This window comes from Equus caballus, chromosome 5 (genome assembly GCF_041296265.1).
Source record: "Equus caballus isolate H_3958 breed thoroughbred chromosome 5, TB-T2T, whole genome shotgun sequence".
NCBI lineage: Eukaryota > Metazoa > Chordata > Mammalia > Perissodactyla > Equidae > Equus > Equus caballus.
The window spans coordinates 19,116,474-19,136,770 of record NC_091688.1 but is presented as its reverse complement, the minus strand read 5'-3'; the positions used below and the strand labels follow the sequence as shown (position 1 = coordinate 19,136,770).

General features: G+C 34.7%; 1 protein-coding gene across 5 annotated transcripts in view; it reads left to right on the top strand.

Moving 5' to 3' along the window:
* The window catches only part of TRMT1L (tRNA methyltransferase 1 like), a 38,098-nt gene extending 18,280 nt beyond the window's left edge, over positions 1–19,818 (top strand). For 3 of the 5 annotated variants that reach the window (XM_070267879.1, XM_023640706.2, XM_001491152.5), the window contains 8 exons: positions 3,619–3,868; positions 4,487–4,699; positions 5,991–6,181; positions 12,423–12,501; positions 15,185–15,351; positions 16,047–16,109; positions 18,326–18,452; positions 18,557–19,818. In XM_070267879.1, the coding sequence (XP_070123980.1) occupies positions 3,619–3,868; positions 4,487–4,699; positions 5,991–6,181; positions 12,423–12,501; positions 15,185–15,351; positions 16,047–16,109; positions 18,326–18,452; positions 18,557–18,809 (1,343 nt within the window). In that variant the 3' untranslated portion in view covers positions 18,810–19,818. The remainder of the gene's footprint in view (positions 1–3,618; positions 3,869–4,486; positions 4,700–5,990; positions 6,182–12,422; positions 12,502–15,184; positions 15,352–16,046; positions 16,110–18,325; positions 18,453–18,556) is intronic. The other 2 variants (XM_070267877.1, XM_023640708.2) reach the window with 1 other exon arrangement.
* Positions 19,819–20,297: the final 479 nt, after the last annotated feature.

Here is a 20,297-nt window from a genome sequence, read left to right as displayed (position 1 = left end):
AAAATTATCAACTCATTCTCAGTCTTGCATCTATATCCCCATGTACTTTCCCTCATACCCCCATCCTCCATCCCCATTATTTTTAAACAATCATAGATACATCATTTCATCTGTAAATATTTCAGTTGGATCTCTAAAAGATAAGGGCTTTTTAAAAATAAAGCCATGATACTATTATCACACCCAAAAAAATTAAGAATAATTCTTTAATATCATCAAATGTTTAGATATGCCCAATTATCTCAGAATTTTTTTAAAAATTCAGTTGAGAATCCAGACACAGACTATATATTTCAATTGTTTGATATGTCTCTCAGGTCTCTCTTTAATCTATATTCCCTTCCCTTCCATCATTTTGTGTGCATGTGATAATTGTTGACATAACAGGTCATTTTCGCTATAGAGTTTTTGCTGATTGTATTGCCATGGTTATAATATGGCAGTATGATTAGTAAGTTCCTCTCTCTCTTGTATTTTTGCATTGGTACTTAGATCTTCAGGATTGATCACATTCAGATAGGATTTTTTTTGTTTTTTTGCAAAAATACTTGTTTCCTGTAATCAGCAAGCTTCGTGTTTGATTGTCCCTTTTTTTGTGATGCAGTAAACATTGCCTAGCTACTGTGCACTGGGGTAAGATGAAATTTTAAAGATTTAGAACATTTTTCCCGAAAAGGATTTAACAGTAGAGAAGAGATAAGGGAACAAGTAGAAAATTTCTAAAAAGCCACTTGTACCTAATCCAAGTTTTTCTTCTTAAAGGTTTTAGGAGTATATTCTTGGGATGTTTGTACCAAAAGGATGAAACATGACTTAGCTCTCCCTCTTAAGTTCCTCTCTTCAGGGAAAAGTAGTGATTAAAAGCATGGACTGTGGAGTCAAACTGCCTGCATTCAAATCCCGGCTTCCTCACCTGCTTGCTGTATGGCCCCAGGAAATTGTGCTTCCATTTCCTCATCTATAGAAAAGGGAGAACAGTAGTACCCACCTTACAGTAATGTGAAGATTAAGTAAATTAATACATGTAAAGGCATTAGAACAGTCCCTGGTATATAACAAATGCTATAAAAGTATTAGGTATCATCATTATTGTATTATTACTACTTCTACTACCATCATCATAATCATTAGTAATGTCTCAGTGTAAATATGATAAAAGTGATGATTCTAAGCTGATCATATCCTCTGAGCCAGTCAGATTTTAAATTTGAATCTTTTTTTTTTCAACTCCTTCACCCTCCACTCCCCACATCCACTCGGCACCTGGTACCTAAACAGAGTCCAGTTGTAACTGAACTCACTGGGTCCATCTCTTGGTGAGTGCAGAGCCAAAAAGCACAACCAAGGCTGAAGTGGGTGAAGAAAAAGTTTCCTTGCTTGCACAAGCCATGGAGAACACCAGTGGTAGCTCCCAAAGCAGTGCCCACAGGCCACCTCCCACTCCCCACTCTCACCCCCACTTAGTGCTGGTGGAGACTTTATACTCCAGAGTGCAGAGGATATGTTACAGCTGTGTAACAGCTGGGCTTAATCAGGGCGCATGTGCAGGCCATTACATAACGAGTTTGATGCAATATGCCATAACATAACAGGTCCATGGTAACTTTTGGACGCTTAGAGCTGGAGCAATTTGCAGGGGTCCTGCTGCAACCCTGTAAGTTTCACTGTAGGATAGCAACATCTGCAAAAATGAGGACACTAATTCCTGAAAAACAGCATATTTAGTTTTCTCCTTGTCTGGAAAACTTTCGACAGACTATGTTTGGTTATGGATCACATTTTCAGTAACCCTTTCCTTGCCTGGTTTCTGATCACACAGCTGCTCAGAAGGCAATGTAATATCCTCTAGAGTCTGATCCCAACCTACTTTTCCAAATTTATTTCCCAGCATTTTTTCCACTCTTTTTTCTTTTTTTTACATTCAATAATATTAAATGTCTATCCTAGACTAGGTACTGTATATGTTTTTTGATAGCAAAGTCATTTTTTTCTTTTTTCTCCAGTTTTATTGAGATGTAATTGACATGAAACATTTCATAAGTTTTAGATGTACAATATAATGATTTGCTTTATATATTTATCACAAAATAATCACCACAAAAAGTTTAGTTAACATCCATCATCTCACAGTTACAGATTTTTTTCCTTGTGATGAAAACTTTTAAGATCTACTCTCTTAGCCACCTTCAAATAAAGAATATAGTATTGTTAACCATAATAACTATGCTGTCCATCACATCCTCAGAACTTTTTTATCTTATAACTCTAAGTTTGTACCCTCTGACCACCTTCACCCAGTTCTCCTACCCACTCTACAACCACCCTCCCATCCACCCCCACTCTGACAGCCACAAATCTCACCTCCATTTCTTTTTTTTTTTTTAAGATTGGCACCTGAGCTCTAAGAACTGTTGCCAATCTTTTTTTTTTCCTGCTTTTTTTTTTACTCCCAGATCTCCCCAGTATATAGTTGTATATTTTAGTTGTGAGTCCTTCTAGTTGTGGCATATGGGACACCACCTCACCGTGGCCTGATGAGTGGTGCCATGTCCATGCCCAGGATCCAAACCAGCGAAACCCTGGGCCACCGAAGTGGAGCATGCAAACAACCACTCGGCCACGGGGCCAGCCCCTGATCTCCATTTCTATATTTGGTTTTTTTAGGTTCCACATAGAAGTGAATTAAAACTATTGTCTAAGGAAGATCTTTTCAGCCTTTTCTTTTTAATGTACCTTTTTAATTTTATATCAGGCTCATAGCAGTCATTTGCATGTTTCACCATCTAAAATATGGATATTAGAACTTATTTCACAAGCTTGTTATAACAATATGAAAATATATGTAAAGACCATGGCACATAGTAGATGTTAATTTTTTACATTTATGAGGCACATATATGGAGAAGATGGTCAATACTTCCTGTGTATAGGGGATTTTCTAATCCATATTGGCTGGGCTTGTGTCACTATCTCCCATTTAGTAATGAATGTTCCTTATGCTTAATCCAGTAGGCATGGAAAGCCTATGAGAAGAGGCTTTCTTGGTCTGATTTCTTCTTGATCATTTGTTTACGTATACAAGGTTGTTCCTTTTAATTCACAATGATGCTGTTGTGCAGTATTTGAAAAGTGTTGATCCAGGAAAGTTGTTTTCAGATTTTGGTACATTGGGATAAAATTCAGCAAGAAGGGTTCCATCTTCCCATCCTCCCTTCAAGCAGAGTAACCCCACTCTTACTCATATTGTATATTGACTTTGTATGTAAGATTTTGTTTGAAAAAGTGTTCCATTGTAAGAAAAAAGAAAAAAACCCTTCTATTCTCCACAATAAAGAACATACATGGAGATTTTATTTGAACAGAGATCGTAGAAAAGTTTTGTAAGAAATATTTAATGAAAATTTCTTGGACACATTTTTTTGTGGTAATACAAAGGCTTCCGAGGCTTTGTAATGAGAAAGTAGAATACGAATTATTTATGAAATAAATATGAAAATATTAAGATTTTGAAACAGTTTGTTTTTGTTATTCATAAAATTGCATTCTTTATTATCATACTGTTTTTATTCTTTAATTATTACAATTTAAAAACTCATTTTTCTTCCCATTTCTCCTAAGGGATAATGGGATTACAATGGGCAAAACGTCTCGGAAATGCAGTCAAGGTTACAATTAATGACTTGAATGAAAACTCGGTGACATTGATTCAGGAAAACTGCCATTTAAACAAATTGAAAGTGGTGGTGGACAGGAAGGAGAAGGAAGACACTGATGATATTCTTGAAGAAGGAGAGGAGAACCTTGGTAATATTGAGGTGACCAAAATGGATGCCAATGTACTGATGCATTTGAGATCTTTTGATTTCATGTAAGTGAAAAAAATTTGCTGTGTCACTTTCTAAACTGACCTGGATTTGGGGGCCCAGGGTGAGGAGTTAAAAATTAAGATAGTTTGGGGGCCGGCCTGGTAGCGTAGTGGTTAAGTTCACATGCTCCACTTCAGCAGCCTGGGGTTCACAGGCCCGGATCCCAGGCATGGATCTACACACTGCTCATCAAGACATGCTTTGGGGGTGTCCCACATACAAAATAGAGGAAGACTGGCACAGATGTTAGCTCAGGGCCAACCTTCCTCACTAAAAAAAATAAATAAATATGACAATTTGTTATTGTTGTTTGTTTAAATTAATACAGTTTTTGGCATTGGCCTAAGAAATGCAATAAGAACATTTTCTAGCATTTGAAATAAAATGCCTCAACATGACAACTTTTCCTCTAAACTTGCTTTTACATTTTTTTTTACATTTTACGTCTCACATATTGTATGATCATTTTATTATTTACTTTAAAAACAGAATTATGTATTTAAAATAGATTTGTAAAGTACTTTTGAATCCATGGGATTTTATCATTAGAAATAATGACAGTGGTATAATTTTGGATACTAGTATGATTTTAAATATGTCTGTATTCTTTTTGATTTTAGACACCTTGACCCTTTTGGAACGTCAGTGAACTATCTAGATTCTGCATTCAGAAATATAAGAAACCTTGGCATAGTGTCAGTGACTTCTACAGATATCAGTTCTTTATATGCCAAGGCACAACATGTTGCCCGGCGTCACTATGGTTGTAACATTGTCCGAACAGAATATTACAAGGAGCTAGCAGCTAGAATTGTTGTAGCTGCAGTGGCAAGGTACCAAGTTGTCAACAGTGTGCATGTGTGTTTGGGTATATGATAAAAAGAGATAATATTACAAGAAGTGCTTATCTCATTTTTCAAAATATGCCCAAAATACAAATTCTGTATTCCACATCTGTAATCTTGATTTGTGTAGTAATCTTATGTGTTAGAATTTGATAGAAAAGCTTTGCCTAAAATAGTCAGTTTACTCTCCAATTTAAAATGTTATTAAAATAAAATAGAAGGAAAAGATAGAAATGAAAGTTAATTGCAAATCAGTTTATTTCAACAAGGTAGGGTAGCTAGGAGCTAGCGCCATGAAAAGGGAAAGCAAAGATTGCTTTTAGATTTCGAAACAATCATTTTTTTATGTCTATTTCATCTTATCTTCTTTGTTTACATAGTTTGAATAAAATGATGGCTTATAAACTCGATTCAGCAAAATGATCTTACCTACGAAACAAAAATTTCTCTCTCTTTCTTAGCAGGATTTCTAAACAATTTGTTTTGAGCACCCGTTTTATGCAGAATATGCTAGAGAATAATATAAATGGACATTGAGAGTATAGATAATAGATGATCAGCCAGCTCACTCAATAGCCCCAACACTAGTTTCACAGCATTTAGATTGAAATTCCTATCTCAGCATAAATACAGATTATTAGACTTCATAGACCTTTAAGATTATTCCTAATTAACTGAAAACTCTGATGTTCAGTTTGTTCATGCCAAGGACCTACTATACATACTCAAAAATGTTTATAATGTAACGTCAACAAATTCACATACATACATGTGAACTAAGTTTAGTGTATAACTGCAGAGGGGAAACTAAGTACAGAAATAGTGTACCAAGTAGAATTTAACTCAAGTCTGTAAAATTAATAGTGGCGAGGACTTTGCCTATTCATCTTTCACTGAATATTTAGCAGCTAGCACACTATCCTGCATGTAGTTAGTACTCAATAAACGTACATTGTTTGCAAGAAACTTCTATTAAAAAAATAGGTGAAAATGAAGAAAGGTGGTGGTGATGAGAAGAAACAAAGCAACACTGAAAAGCAGCGACTATAGCTCTGTTGGGAGGCTCTCGCGAGGGAAAAGTCTAGTTACCAAAGACCCTGCCAAGCAGCGTTGACTTCCTAGGTTTCAATTTGTGTAAAAGCACTGCCACAAAGGATTGAATTCTCCTTATTTTCCCATGACTGACCCACAGTGTACTGTCCAGGTTCGTATTGTCAGTATAATGCCAAACAAAGGAAAAGGATAAGCCCCCAAAGTAACTTTAAAAACTTTTTTCCAGAGCTGCAGCCCGATGTAACAAAGGCATAGAAGTGCTGTTTGCAGTGGCTCTGGAACATTTTGTTTTGGTGGTTGTGAGAGTTTTGAGGGGGCCTACTTCTGCAGATGAAACAGCCAAGAAGATTCAGTACCTGATCCATTGTCAGTGGTGTGAAGAGAGAATTTTTCAGAAGGATGGTAATATGGTAGAAGGTAAATTCAAGTTTCTCTTGGCTGTATATTGTGTTTAATTTATGTATAAGCCTCCAATGAATAAGCCTTTTTCACATCCCTAATTATACATATTGTTGTCCTTTGATTTTAAAGATTACAGTGCTAACTTTATTTCCTAAACTGGATTTCCTTTCATCAACAGACAAGACATTCCTGTGAGTTTATTAAAGTTGTTTACTCATGCTATACAATTTATGCTCTCTGGCCCTGCCTTCTATTAAAATGCCTAGAAATAACTTAGTTTCCACTGTCACTAATTTCAGGAACGTAAGTCAGATTACCTCTTTGTCTAGGCTATTTTAAATCATTAATTTAATTTTATAAAAATAATTTTCATGTTTCTGGGTGAATATAAAAGCCTTCAGTTATAAAATTCATTCAGTAGACATTTATTGAGCCTCTACTATATGCCAGGCTTGGGGAATCCAGGAAAAGGATGTGGTTTATGCCCTCTAAAAGCTGTTTCTCGTTTGTTTTTCTGGGACATAGAAACAGTTACCTCTTATTTTCTGTTGGGTTCTTGGCATTTTTTAATATGGATTTTTAAGAATTCTTTATATGTTAGAGTTTAACCCTTGTGATATGAGTTGCAGATATTTTTTTCTCATTTTTCACTTGTGTTTGCATCTTTTTTAAAATCTTTCATGCAGTTCTCATTGTTGCTGTTATTAATCAAACTTTTCTGTATTCTAGATTTTGTTTACAGTTAGAAAGAGCTTTCCTATTCCTAAATTATTCAAGGAAGGTTATGTTTTATTGAATAGTCCACTTCTTCTCCACTGATTTGAGAATACCATCTTTATCTTATTCCAAAGTCGCACATACTTGAGTTTGTTTCTGAATTTTCTATTCTGTTCCAGTGGTTGGATGTCTATTCATATACCTCTACTGCACTGTTTGGATTATAGCAGATTTGTAGTGTTGTTTAATGTCTGTTAAGGCAATCCCTCCTCAAAGCTCTATTTTCAGAATGTTTCTGATAGTGGATCCTTTTTTTCTCTTAGTAAAAAAGTAAATAAATAAACTAGTTGGTATTTTATTTTGATCACATCCAATTAAGGAGGATACATATTGTTGTGGTCTTGAAGCTTCCTAAGAACCTGGTATGCTTTTCATTTGTCCAGGTACTTTTGCTATGATGTTAACTGATAGTGGCAATGGAAGGCATCCTCTCATGTTCCTTATTTTAGTTCCTACTGGTACTTTCTGATTCAAGAATGAATCTGAGATATATCTGTCACTTATCATGTTAAGAAAGTATCATTCATTTCCAGTTTTATTGTATTTGGTCAAGATGTTGAATTTTGTCATGCTATCTTAGCATCTGTGGAGATGACTGTATGGTATTTCTCCTTGTATCTATTATTTTGATTAATTTGATTAATTGTAATAAAATTTCCCGATATTAAATCACTCTGGCTTTCTAGAATAAACTACTCTATCAGGAAGTACTTTCTTAATATGGATTCTATTTACTAAATATTTTAAAAGGGTTTTTTTCAATATTTATAACTGAGGTAGTATATAGTTTTTCTTTTTAGTGTAGTTTTGGTTGCACTTTGGAATCAGTTTAAACTCCTTTCAGAAAGAATTTAGAGTGTCGGCCCCATGGCTAAGTGGTTAAAGTTCTGCATGCTCCACTTTGGCGGCCCATGTTTGTGGGTTTGGATCCCAGGCGCGGACCTACTCCACTCATCAACCATGCTCTGGAGGCTTCTTACATACAAAGTGGAGGAAGATTGGCACAGATGTTAGCTCAGGCTAATCTTCCTCAAGCAACAACAAAAAAAAAAAAAAAAAGAAGAAGAAGATTGGCCATGGATGTTAGGTCAGGGTGAATTTTCCTCACCAAAAAAAAAAGAATTTGGAACTTTTCCCTTTTTTCAATGCTTGGGAACAGTTTAACTAGCATCAGAATTATTTGTTTATTAAAGGTTTAGCAGTATTCATCTAGCTTTTCTAATTCATTTACATAGAGTTGAGCCAAGTGGTGTCTAATGATTCTTTTTAATTTCCTTGGTTTCTGTGGTTATATTCTCCTTATTTTTTTTATTTTTAATATTTGTTCTTTTTGCCTTTTTTCTTGACTACATTAGATACTGGTTTATCTATTCTGTTGTTGTTTATTGTCTTTTTCTTTTTGGTGAGGAAGATTCACCCTGAGCTAACATTTGTGCCAATCTTCCTGTATTTTGTGTGTGGGTTACTGCCACAGAATGGCTGCTAACGAGTGGTGTAGGTCTATGCCCAGGAACCAGACCTGGGCCACCAAAGCAGAGCGCACCAAACTTAACCACTAGGTCATGGGGCTGGCCCCTATATATTGTCTTTCTTAATGTTTGCTTTTGTAGTAGTAAATATATACTTCTGTAATATGGATGTATTGATTTTAAGTAATATACTGTGGCTTCTTGGTGTCATAAATGAGGTAATCAGCCTCCCATTTTCCATTTTCCCTTACTAACTTTTGTTCATTATACCATTTGTATGTTACTAGAATATGTAACATTTATATTCTTTTTGCCAATATAATCTACACATTAAATATATTCAGTGCTCATCATCAATCTTCTTGCCATAATTTCTCTAATCATCTCTTAGTTGGCTAAATTTAACTTTCTGCGTTTAGTTAAGAGGGTTCGTGGGCAATATACCACTTGATTTCTTACTTGTTTAGAGCTCACTGTTCGTAGCTTTATACTTCACTCCCCTGAGACTGTTCTCACACTCTAGTTTGGGTTGTTTGTTTTCTAAGTCTGCTGAAAGCTGTTGCCCTTGGGCTTCCTTTTAACCATCATCCTGGAAATTTTCTTTGGCTTCTTGTGATGAATCTCCTCTGTCTTGTATCTTTATGTATTTTCCACTTTCCTTGTTTACTTTCTCGTTTTGAATGAATGCTTTTTCCTGTAGCTTCTTGAGAAGGATAGCATGGCCAGGTATAGAAGTCTAGGTTGGAAATTGTTTTTCCTCAGAATGTTTAAGGTATTATTCCATTCCATTCCGTTATTCCACAATTATTCCATTGTATATTCCAGTGTTTAAGGTATTATTCCATTGTCAATAGACCATGACTTCTGTCTATTCCATATATTGATAAGTCTGCTATTGTTCTTATATCTAGTCCTTTGTGGTTTTTTCCTCTCTTAAAATGCTCTTAAAATATCTTTTCTTTACCCAATATTCTAAAATAATTTTGTGGTATGAATTCCTCTTTTTAAACTCATCATGCTGGACAACATGTGAGCCCTTTTAAGTTGGAAACTTGAGTTCTTCAGTTCTGGGAAATTTTTTTGTATTATTTCTTTGATAATTTTCTTCTCTCGATTTATGTCTGTTTTCTCTTCCAGGAACTCTTTTTCCTTATATGTTGGATCACCTAGATAGATCCTCTAATTTTTTTTTTATATCTCTACTATTCATTTCTTTGACATTTAATTCTACTTTCTAGATTTTCTTGATTTTTATTTTCCAACTCTCCTATTTAAATTTCTGTCACCTTTTGTTCATTTCTAAGAGTTATTTCATATTTTCTCATTGTTTCTTTTTTAGTAGTGTCCTATTATTTCAGAGATGCAAAGTCTAATCTTACATTTCTAAGAATATTTGATTATATTTGGGTATATTTTATGTATAGGAGAGGACAGGGTTTTTTCATCTTGTTTATTTTTGTATTGTTGTTGCTGTTATTTTGTTGTTTTAGTCCTTCTGTTTCCTAACTATTTCTCTTTTGTAATTTTGTTCTCTTTTGTGGTAGATCTCAAATGTCTAGTGGCCTCTGGTTGTCCACACTAAAAGCTATTTGGAAGCACTTGGAGTAGGGCTTATAACCTGATGGATTTTACTGTAATGAGAAGGCACCAGTCTGCCTTTTCACTAGGAGATCACCCAAACACCAGTAAATGTATGTAGGTCTTTCTCCTGGATGGGTTTTTCTAGAGAGGAATCTTTCAATCTTCTGTCAGCTTTCTAGGAGCCATGTTGGGGAAGAAGACTAGGTCTTACCATTTATGCATACTTTTGCTTAGTCTCTTTCTTTTCATATGCCTCCTCACCCTCAAATATGACAAATGCCCCTGGTCCCAGATCCTTGATGGTTCAGCCTTATCTAAGATTAACTTCATCTTTTGGAATGGGGAAGACTTAGAAGCCAGACTGTAGGTATTAGAGAGGAAGATTAGGAGTCTTAATTCAACCTCTTAAAAAATTTTAACCAGGCCTCTTTTTTGCAGTACCACCCTATACCCATCTTCAGAGACAATCAGTACCATTCATTCTCAGGCTTTTCTGGGGTCCTACAATGCCAGTGCGCTTCCAGCTTTGTTGGTAGCCCATCTACCCATTTCAGGCTTAGGCTTTCTCTGGCCTACTAAATCAGTTATCTCCTTGTGTATCTGATTCCCACTTCTGACATTTTATTGACATCTCTCATCATCTTTTGTTACCTCCTTTCCCATTATCTTTGGGGTTTGAATTTTATTCCTTTGCTCTCATTTTAATAGTACTTTAAGAGACAGCAGAGATGAAGTATGTGTTCTATCCATTACATTTAAATAGAAGTCTCCCAGTATTTTTTGATTCATCTGGAGTTGCTTTTTTAGCCTATATACAGTGACATGGAAATACTAGTTTTCTTTCTTTCTTCACCCCTTCATTTTTTTTTGCTGAGTAAGATTTGCCCTGAGCTAATATCTGTTGCTGGTCTTCCTCTATTTTGTATGTGAGCTGCCACCATAGCGTGGCCACTGACAGATGAGCAGTGTAGGTCCATGCCCAGGAACTGAACCCAGGCCGCCAAAGTGGTGTGTGCCAAACTTAAGCACTAGGCTACAGGGGCTGGCCCTACCCCTTCATTTTTTGCTACTGGTAACTTGAAATGATAGCCCTGACCCCTCAGAGAGGGAATTTGCTGATGTTGACACAGCACTGAGAAATCCTAGGCCAGGAGCTTGGGAAAAGACATAAGTTTGTATGATGGGAGCATTTTGCAAAGTGCATCAAGAAACAAACTGACTAATACAAATTCATGTGTGCTGCCTGCCTGTGGTAAGTGGGTATTGATGACAAAACCATAACTGTAAATGGCCCTAATTTGAGTAATACTTCCTATAGCATTTGTAATTTGGTTATTTAATGGTTCCAGGGAAGATTTCTTGAATATATTCATGTAATGTTTGAGGAACATAGTTTTCAGCAAAGCTAATGTCGATAACCACACTTTCCCTTAACACCTAGAGTTAAACAATACTAAAAAGTTGACCCAGGAACAGTGAGGGAAACCTTTAAGTAAATCTGAAATAAGATCTCACAACTGTGTATTTACACTATTTAATTGCATTGAATAACAGAGTGATATTGAATAGCAGGAAGCTGTAGATCTGTGTCTCTACCACCATAGCCCTGGGTTCTGGGTATATGTAGGACTGACTGATCAAATCAGGCCATTCCAGGACAGTGAATGATCAGCCCAGGAATGGCCCAAGGGAAGGTAGTTGGAGAGAGTCTAATTTAAAATGACTATTCTGGGCCTGAAGTGAACTGAAAAAGTCCATAGTACAATAATTTTGCCCCATTTTGGAAACTAAGAAGAGTACATGTACCTCCCCAGTTTCCTTGTGGTTATATCAGGCCTCTCATTGCTCTTTAAACTGAATTAGTTTCTTCTAGCCTACACTTTGGGAGCTGAATATGAATCAAGCCTAGGAACAGAGTAATTGATACTCTTCCCAATTGCAGAAGAGTTAATTTGTGAGAAATGTCTTTATTTTGGTGAGATGTTGGTTACATGGGTACATATATTTGCGAAATGTATACATTCACATAAAATGTACACATTCTATTACATGTAAATTATACCCCAATCAGTTGATTTTAAAATATGGATATCTTGTGGACTTTATAAGACTTTGTCCTACTTAAATTATTTCATGTAGTATAGTGTCTAAAAGCTAGTAAAAAGTTATATCCCTAATAAGCCATTTAACATGGATTTCTACAACTTCTCTTAAGCTTTAATCCTCTGATCTGTATAATTGAGATTTTAATAGTACCTACTTACAGCTGTAAGGATTAAATTTTTTTTAAACATATAAAATACTTAGCACAATACCTGGCACATAGTAGATCCTCAGTATATAGTAGCTTCAAATTATTATTAATATAACAATTACTACAATTTACATTGTCATTTCTCCTTTGATTTCTCTTTTTATTGTCTTCACAGAAAACCCATATAGACAGCTGCCCTGTAACTGTCATGGAAGCATGCCTGGAAAGACAGCAATAGAACTTGGACCTCTATGGTATGTGATTAAGCATAATAATATATTCAAAATTGATTTATGTATTGATTTGATTGTTGACTTTTGATTATGTGCGGTAAAAGACAAGCAAATTTAGATTCAGGTTTTTTTTAAGTCTAGGCAAATAATTATGACTCTCCACCTGAGGTGTTGTCTGTTTTCAGATTTTTCTATACCATTATTCTCCCAAGTTTGTAGCAGCGCTAAGAGGCAGTAGGATCAAAGAGAAGCCTGGCTGATCTGCAGACTAGATAATTCATTTCTGAATAGTAAGAATGAGGCATTTTTCAGTGATAATTGTAGAACTAGGCTGTGATTGTAAAGTAATCGTGGTTACTTTTTATAGAAGAGTCAACTAATATAAAAGGTCTTTGAGGAATCAGTTTAAAGTGAGAAGGACGTGTGAAAGTAAATGTCTGCTTTGTTTTAGGTAAAGCTGTTTAGGTGGGGCACAACTGCAAATATTTAATGTATGTCTGCTTTTGCATCATTAGTAACTACTAATTGTGTTTTTAATGCCTTAAAGTTGGATTGTTTTTAATCAGAATCCTTACCTTAAGCTTGTTTGTTACTAGAGATTCTTGTAGAAATTTGAGATTCTTAACAATATTGTGACAAAAATCATTACAAACTTCTACCTCACTACTTTACAAGGTCAAGGTTTAGCCTTCTGCTAAACCTAAAAATTAACCTAAATGGTAAATATGTTTGTGTTGATGCCCATTATTTTATCTTCATCTGATGTAAATACCTTTAGATTAAGAATGACCTAGCCATATGATTTCAGTTATATGTGGAATCTAAATTAAAAAAAAACAAATTAACAAACAAAACAGAAACATACTCCAAAATACAGAGAACCTTGGGGCCAGCCCTGTGGCTGAGTGGTTAAGTTTGCGTGCTCTGCTTTGGCAGCCTGGGGTTTCACTGGTTCAGATCCTGGGCACGGACCTAGCACCACTCATCAGGCCAGCTGAGGCAGCATCCCACATAGCACAACTAGAAGGACCTGTAACTAGAATATACAACTATGTACTGGGGGGCTTTGGGGAGAAGAAGAAGGGAAAACAAAAGATTGGCAACAGATGTTAGCTCAGGTGCCAATATAAAAAAAAATACAGAGAGCCAATTGGTGGTGGCCAGAGTGGGCAGGGGGAAAGGGCAAAATAGGTAAAGGGGATTAAGAGGTACAAATTTCCAGTCATAAAATAAGTAAGTCATGGGGATATAATATACAACATAGGGAATATAGTGAACCACATTGTAATTACTTTGTATGATGACAGATGGTTACTAGTCTTATCAGGGTGATCATTTTGTAATGTAAATAAATGTCAAATCACTGTGTTATACACTTGAAACCAATACAATATTGTTTGTCAACTGTACTTCAAAAAAAACAAAGAGCGAATGACCCAGCCAGCCTTACTTTCTAGTACTCTCTTACCTATATCATCTGCTACACGTTGATCCTACTCACTGATCTCAAACTGGGGAGATTAAGAATAACAGATTGCTGGATCCAGAAGGAAGATCTTCTAGTCCAACTCCCTCATTTTACAGATGAGAAAATTATGGCACAGTGTTTTTAAGTGCTAGCTAAAACTGACCCCCAAAATTACTTAGTAGTACAAGCAAGGCCAGAACTTAGGTTTTCTGACTCCCAGGACTGAGTTCTAAACCATGCCTTATGATTTCCTCACGCAAAGCCATTGTTCATGTCTTTACTCTCATCCAGAATCTCTTCCCCCTTCCCCACCTCCAATTCAGATTCTACGTCCTCTTTGAAGTCTCTCCTTAGTGCTTCAATCCAAAATAATCTCTAAATTCGCTTTTAGTAAATCTTACAGTGATCACTCATTTAACATTTTAAAATCGTATATCCTTTCTTATATGTTTGCTAACCCTAATAAGAATACCCACCATTCATTGAGGACGTGCTTTGTACTAGGGGTTGTAGATGAGCAATCTCATTTAATTCCCATAACAAGCCTGTGAGAGGTTTTCTTTCTCCATTTTATGATGAGGAATGTGAAACTCAAAAGCAGTAATTATTCAAGCTACTTACATAGTTAGTAAGTGGTGGAGCCAGGACAGGAATCCAGGTTTATTAGTCTTGGAATTTCATATTCTGTCCATTAAACCTATGATTCTCAAATTAAATGAGAAGCATATCAGACTCACCCTGGGCCATGTTTTAACTACATTTCCACCACCACATGTAATTCTCATGTATCTCCCCCTGCCCCGCCCCCACCATATACACAGTGGCATTAAGATTTACTGTTACTGACAGGAATATGCATTGTGAAAACCTCTGCATTACACTATGTCCCTATCTAGATCCTGGCTAGATTTATAGGCTTTTATAGGGTAAACATTGTATTCTATACTTTGGTGTATCTTCTACCACTCTGTGTACCGCAGGGCTGTACACCTTATGAGGGCTCAGTAAATTCTTTTTGATTTACTGTGAATGAAATTTCCTGACTAATCCCATGATAAAAGGAGTGAGCAAATAGAAAATCAACAATTTTAAACTAAATCATAAATCCTTTTTTAATTTCAGTATTTATCTTGTAATTAATTATATCTCTTAGTTATGGTTAGATTATGGAGACTTATTTTTTTAAAGAAAATAAACATTTCTCAAACCCAGTTTTCTATTTTTTCATTTTTTCAGGTCAAGTTCCCTTTTCAATACTGGATTCCTCAAAAGAATGCTATTTGAGTCTCTTCACCATGGTTTAGATGACATTCAGACCCTAATAAAGACATTAATTTTTGAGTCAGAGTGTACTCCTCAAAGTCAGTTTTCAGTTCATGCACCTTCAAATCTCAACAAGCAAGGTGACTAATTGAACCCTAGCTTACTAGCTGACAAATTGGTTATCAAAAATACTCTATCTTCTTGATCTCTTATTTGGTGTTATAATCAAAAGCAATATAATTATAAGTAGTGTGCTTTAAGTAATCCTCTCTAATGAGTCTAATTATAATCCGTTTGTTAACTTTTTTTTTATTTGCATGGTTTTCTTCAGGTTTATAGTCATGACCTGAAATGAATAATGATTTTATTAAGGTATATATTTTTTTAATTTTAGTAGATTAAAGAACTAAAAGTCCATTGTGATTTTATTACCTTATATCTGCAAGAGAAACTTTAGAAATTCTGAGAATATTGTGGCCAAAATTTTGGGTAATATCCATTAAGACATGGAAGCTAGATTTGCACATTGCTCAGTAAAGCTAAGTTTTTTCTCTTTTGTTTTCTCTTTAGTATAAATAGGCTTTTGTAGTTTATCTGGCTGTTGATGTAAGAGTGGGCCTATTAGACATCCTAGCATTTTCATAAGTTATTACAAGAAGCAGATAATATAGAGGTTAAAAAATGTAATTCTTGCAGGCTGTTTTGGCCACAGAATCTCTTATGTATTCATAAAAGCAGTGTAGATAGAATTTAGTAAGCTTTTATTTAAACTTTAAATTGTTGCTTAATGTCATCCTATAAAATAGTTTATTATTCCCATTTGTTTTTATTTTAGAAGAATGTGGTGTATTTATAAAAACTACAGATGATACCACAACAGAAAATTACATTGTACAAGGTATGTATGTAAATATGTGTATATATGTACATATGTATATATCAGTGCAAAAAGGCAGATTGCAGAAGGATGGGAAGAGAAGAGATTGCTTTGGGAGCCTACTTCAAAATGCATTTTCAGCATACTATCCTGACAATGTAATTATAGTAAAACTTGTTTATCTAGCATTTGCACAGTTCAAAATGTCTATTAACATGTACTTTGTCCACATCACTAATATGTGGTAATCCCCTTGAAAGAACTATAAGAGCTTGAAGAACCATGTGAACCAAAATAATATCAAATTATATTTGATAAAGTTAGAGTTAAGATTAAATTTTATTCTAATTCTTTAAACTTTCTCATCAACAAATGATTTATAGCAATTCCATTGATTAACCAGAAGACGCCATTCTCTAGCTATAAGAATTTATTATATGGCCTTTCTTATAATTTGGGATGTGTGCATACTTGAAAATATAGTTGTATACTTTAAAATGTAAGCATTGCAAATTCATATCAAAAGTGTGTTGAGATTTATAATGTCAGTGCCTTACTGTCCAAGGTTTTGTTTTGCTTTCTAAAAGACAACTTTAGATTCTACATAGTTTTGAATACAGGTAACAAGAAGAAAATAGTGTCAAGGTTGAAAGAGCAGAGAATTGTAATTACAAGATATAATTTTGTATTAGTTGCTTGGCATTTTAGTGTTGATCTTCAGAGACAAGAACACTTCCATTCCTGTCAATAGCATATGGTTTAATAACTACTGCATGCTATTTCCAACAGTCTTGTTCATTTGGCATCTTCAACTAATTTGCTAACATTCAAATCACTTAAAATGATTTATTCTACTTAATTTCTCTGTCAGAGGGAAGAAGACATTATAGTATATTAAAGAGCATTAGATTTAAGAGCCTCATTCTGCTTCTTTGTGTTGTTCTGTAACCTCAGGCAGGTCCCTCATCTTTGGCAGGGTTGTCTTAAAATCCTTTTTAGAATAAAGTAAAACCCAAGTTTTAAAAATATTTAAAATCTCTGAAACTTTGTCATATAAAAATTCAGAGAATTAAACTAATTTCTAAACATATAAAACCTTTGATGATAGAAAATACCATGCCAAAAAAATCCATGTACTGCTGACAATAGTCATTATTAAGGTATTAGATTTTTAGTCTCAGACTTTCCTAGCGCTTGTACTAAATATGGCGTAAATATGCCTTCTTAGAAGATTTCGTGCAAGGGTATAATCAGGTTTTAATTACCTGATTTAATGGAGGAGCCCTGAGTTTTGTTTTTGTTTTATGCAAAATGGCAACAGTTCAACAATAATTTATATTTATCTTTGAATGCAATTTATCATTTTCATGCATCAAATTTGCCTTCTGAATACCTTTGCTTAAGTGAATGTTAATTGTTTTTTGTGAAGAATTAAGATTTGGCCGTAACATCCATATATAAATAACTAAGAGTTGAACATTCAGCAAAATCTCATTTTAATAACTTGGATATCTCAATTTTCTTCCTTTTGTGATTTTTGGAAGGCTACATTGCTAGAAACTTATTTGCTAGCTTCCTTTCACTTAAAATGGAAAGGCTACATACTGTGGTAAGTAGTAGGCAATGATCATACATTGTACCTTTATAAGTTTCTGTATCCAAGCCCTTGAGACTTATTCTGTTTTTGTTTTATGTTCACTGAAGACATACTATGTATCAAATATTGGCCTTCAGTAGAGAGTACAATTATAAAAATGAAGGACAGTATCACCAGGAACTTAGAATATAATTTGGGAAGAGAGGACTTAACACACATAAAAGACCTACACACATGAAACAAGAAAAAATGACCGAACTTAATCAAACCCTGAGTAGTGTGGTATTGACAGTAACGAAATTTCTCAGGTGATCGGCCCAGAATTCATAAATGGCTTTCTACAGGAGATGGAAATAAAATTGAGGCTTGAAATTGAAGAAGGTAGAAAGGAGGTTCTGACTCAGCAAACAGTTAAATATTAAAATTACATGGGTGAAGGATAGTGAAAATATCAAGAATATTTTATTCTTATAATAAAAGTTATCTTAGTATAACAATTAAGATTGAATAGATAGGTTGAAATGGTATGTATCAGAGGATTTAGACTTGAGACAGTATATAGTTATAAAAGTATTTGGTTTGTAATATTTAAGAGAATGCTAACTTTGTGTATGTGTGTGTGTATATGTGTATGTTTCAGGAAAGAGAAAAAGTAATGAAACAAGCACAAATTTAGCCAAGAGGCAAAAGACTGATGTCAATACTGAACATCCTCCCTTTTATTACAACATCCACAGACACAGCATTAAAGGAATGAACATGCCAAAGTAAGACAGCCAGTGAATGGCAAAGTGTATATTTTATATTTTAATGCTATTGTGATTTAAATATACAAGAACCTCATTATTTTTTTTTCCTTTCCTTGCTGCAGGTTAAAAAAGTTTTTGTGCTATCTTTCTCAAGCAGGCTTTCGAGTAAGCCGAACTCATTTTGACCCAATGGGTGTTCGTACAGATGCACCCCTGATGCAGTTTAAATCTATCCTTTTAAAGTACAGCACCCCCACCTACACTGGAGGACAGTCGGAGGGCCACGCCCAGTCAGCATCCGAAGATACAGTAGCTGACAGAGTTGAAATGTCAGTGAAGGACAAAGCAGAAGCAAGTGGTTGCAGAAGATGGTAAATGCAGAAGAGTTTATTCCCAGTTATCTGTTATTAGATGGCCTAATAGTTCTCTATTCCAACTGTAGTTCTTTTTCTATTCTTTCAATTCAGTGGTGTAAAAATAAAAAACATTGCTGTTTCATTCAAAAAATTAGCTGTTTCTAACTTAGCTGATTTGGGAACTATGCTCTCCAAGTTTTTCTTATTTTAAAGAAAACTTAAAGTTCTAGTGAAAACATTTCATATGAAGCCAAGTTTATAACTGAGATCACCCTAGTGTTTAATAACTCAGAAAATGTTCACATGCAGAGTGTTGGGAATTTTATGTTATGGAAACCATCCTTTCTGAATCACAGCACTACTTAAACTGATTCATGATGTTTGTTATTCTGTTTGTAGTGTTGTACAAAATGAAGCCAGAAGCCTGTCACGTATTGGAATGACCCAGAATAGAACAGGAAGAACAGGGTCCATTCAGGTCACTAATGTATTTCACAATTACAAAGCTAAAATATGTTCCCAATTTTAAGAAATCATACCTCTCCCCACGTTTATCTTTTAATTTATTACTAGCTTTTGAGAAATTAAATACCTTCCTGAGATAGAAATACATTTTTCTTATAAGTTTAAGGTCTAGATGACTAAACTTCAGAGTAAGAATTTGTCAAAGTAAATTGAGACCGTTGTTCTAATATAATAGTTGTTCACAAGCACTGAAATTCTTGAAGAGGAGAAATTTTGTTGTAAATTAAACAAATTGGGTGATCTCAAGTGCCTCACTTAATACACGTACAATATTCATTTGCTTGGTTGTGCTACCTCTCAGAAGTAAAACTTGTCACCTTATGAACTTATGAATTGAGGCTTTTTTGGTTTGGGGGGTGGTTTTTTTTGTTGTTGTTTAGTTTGGTTGGTTTTTTTGATGGGTGTATGTGCTAATTTTGTGTATAAGTATCCCAGGCTAACATGACAATGAAAATTAGTTCGAAAAAATCTTGTTTCCATTAATAAATATTGTTCTTGCTTCATTTGAATGTGAGAATTTGGATGAAAGGATTTGGTATAAAGTTTAGGTTTTTGTCTAAAGGATTTAATCCATATTTACCATGAAGTATTTCTCAGATGAAGTAACTTTTTACAAGCATTCAGCTTGGGGGATGGAGAGGGGGTTATAACTGAAAGGCTTAAATACACTACATCAGAAAAAAGCATGCCCATGACATATACAGAAATCCAGGGGGTGAGGCTTACATCAACATAGAATATTAATTTAGCAGAAATAAAGGAAAATTTCTTTGTTATTACAGCATAGTCCTAGGAGGATGTTTTTCCTTTTCTCCCATTAATGGAATCATACATTTTAGTAAAATAAAGGAATAGGTGAAATGCAAGTTAGTTTCTATAATGGCCATAAAAACACCACTATGATTCTTGCCACTTAAAATTATAACTCACAAATGAGCACAAAAGGAAATAATAGTTATTATTTACTTTTTTTAGTTTGTGT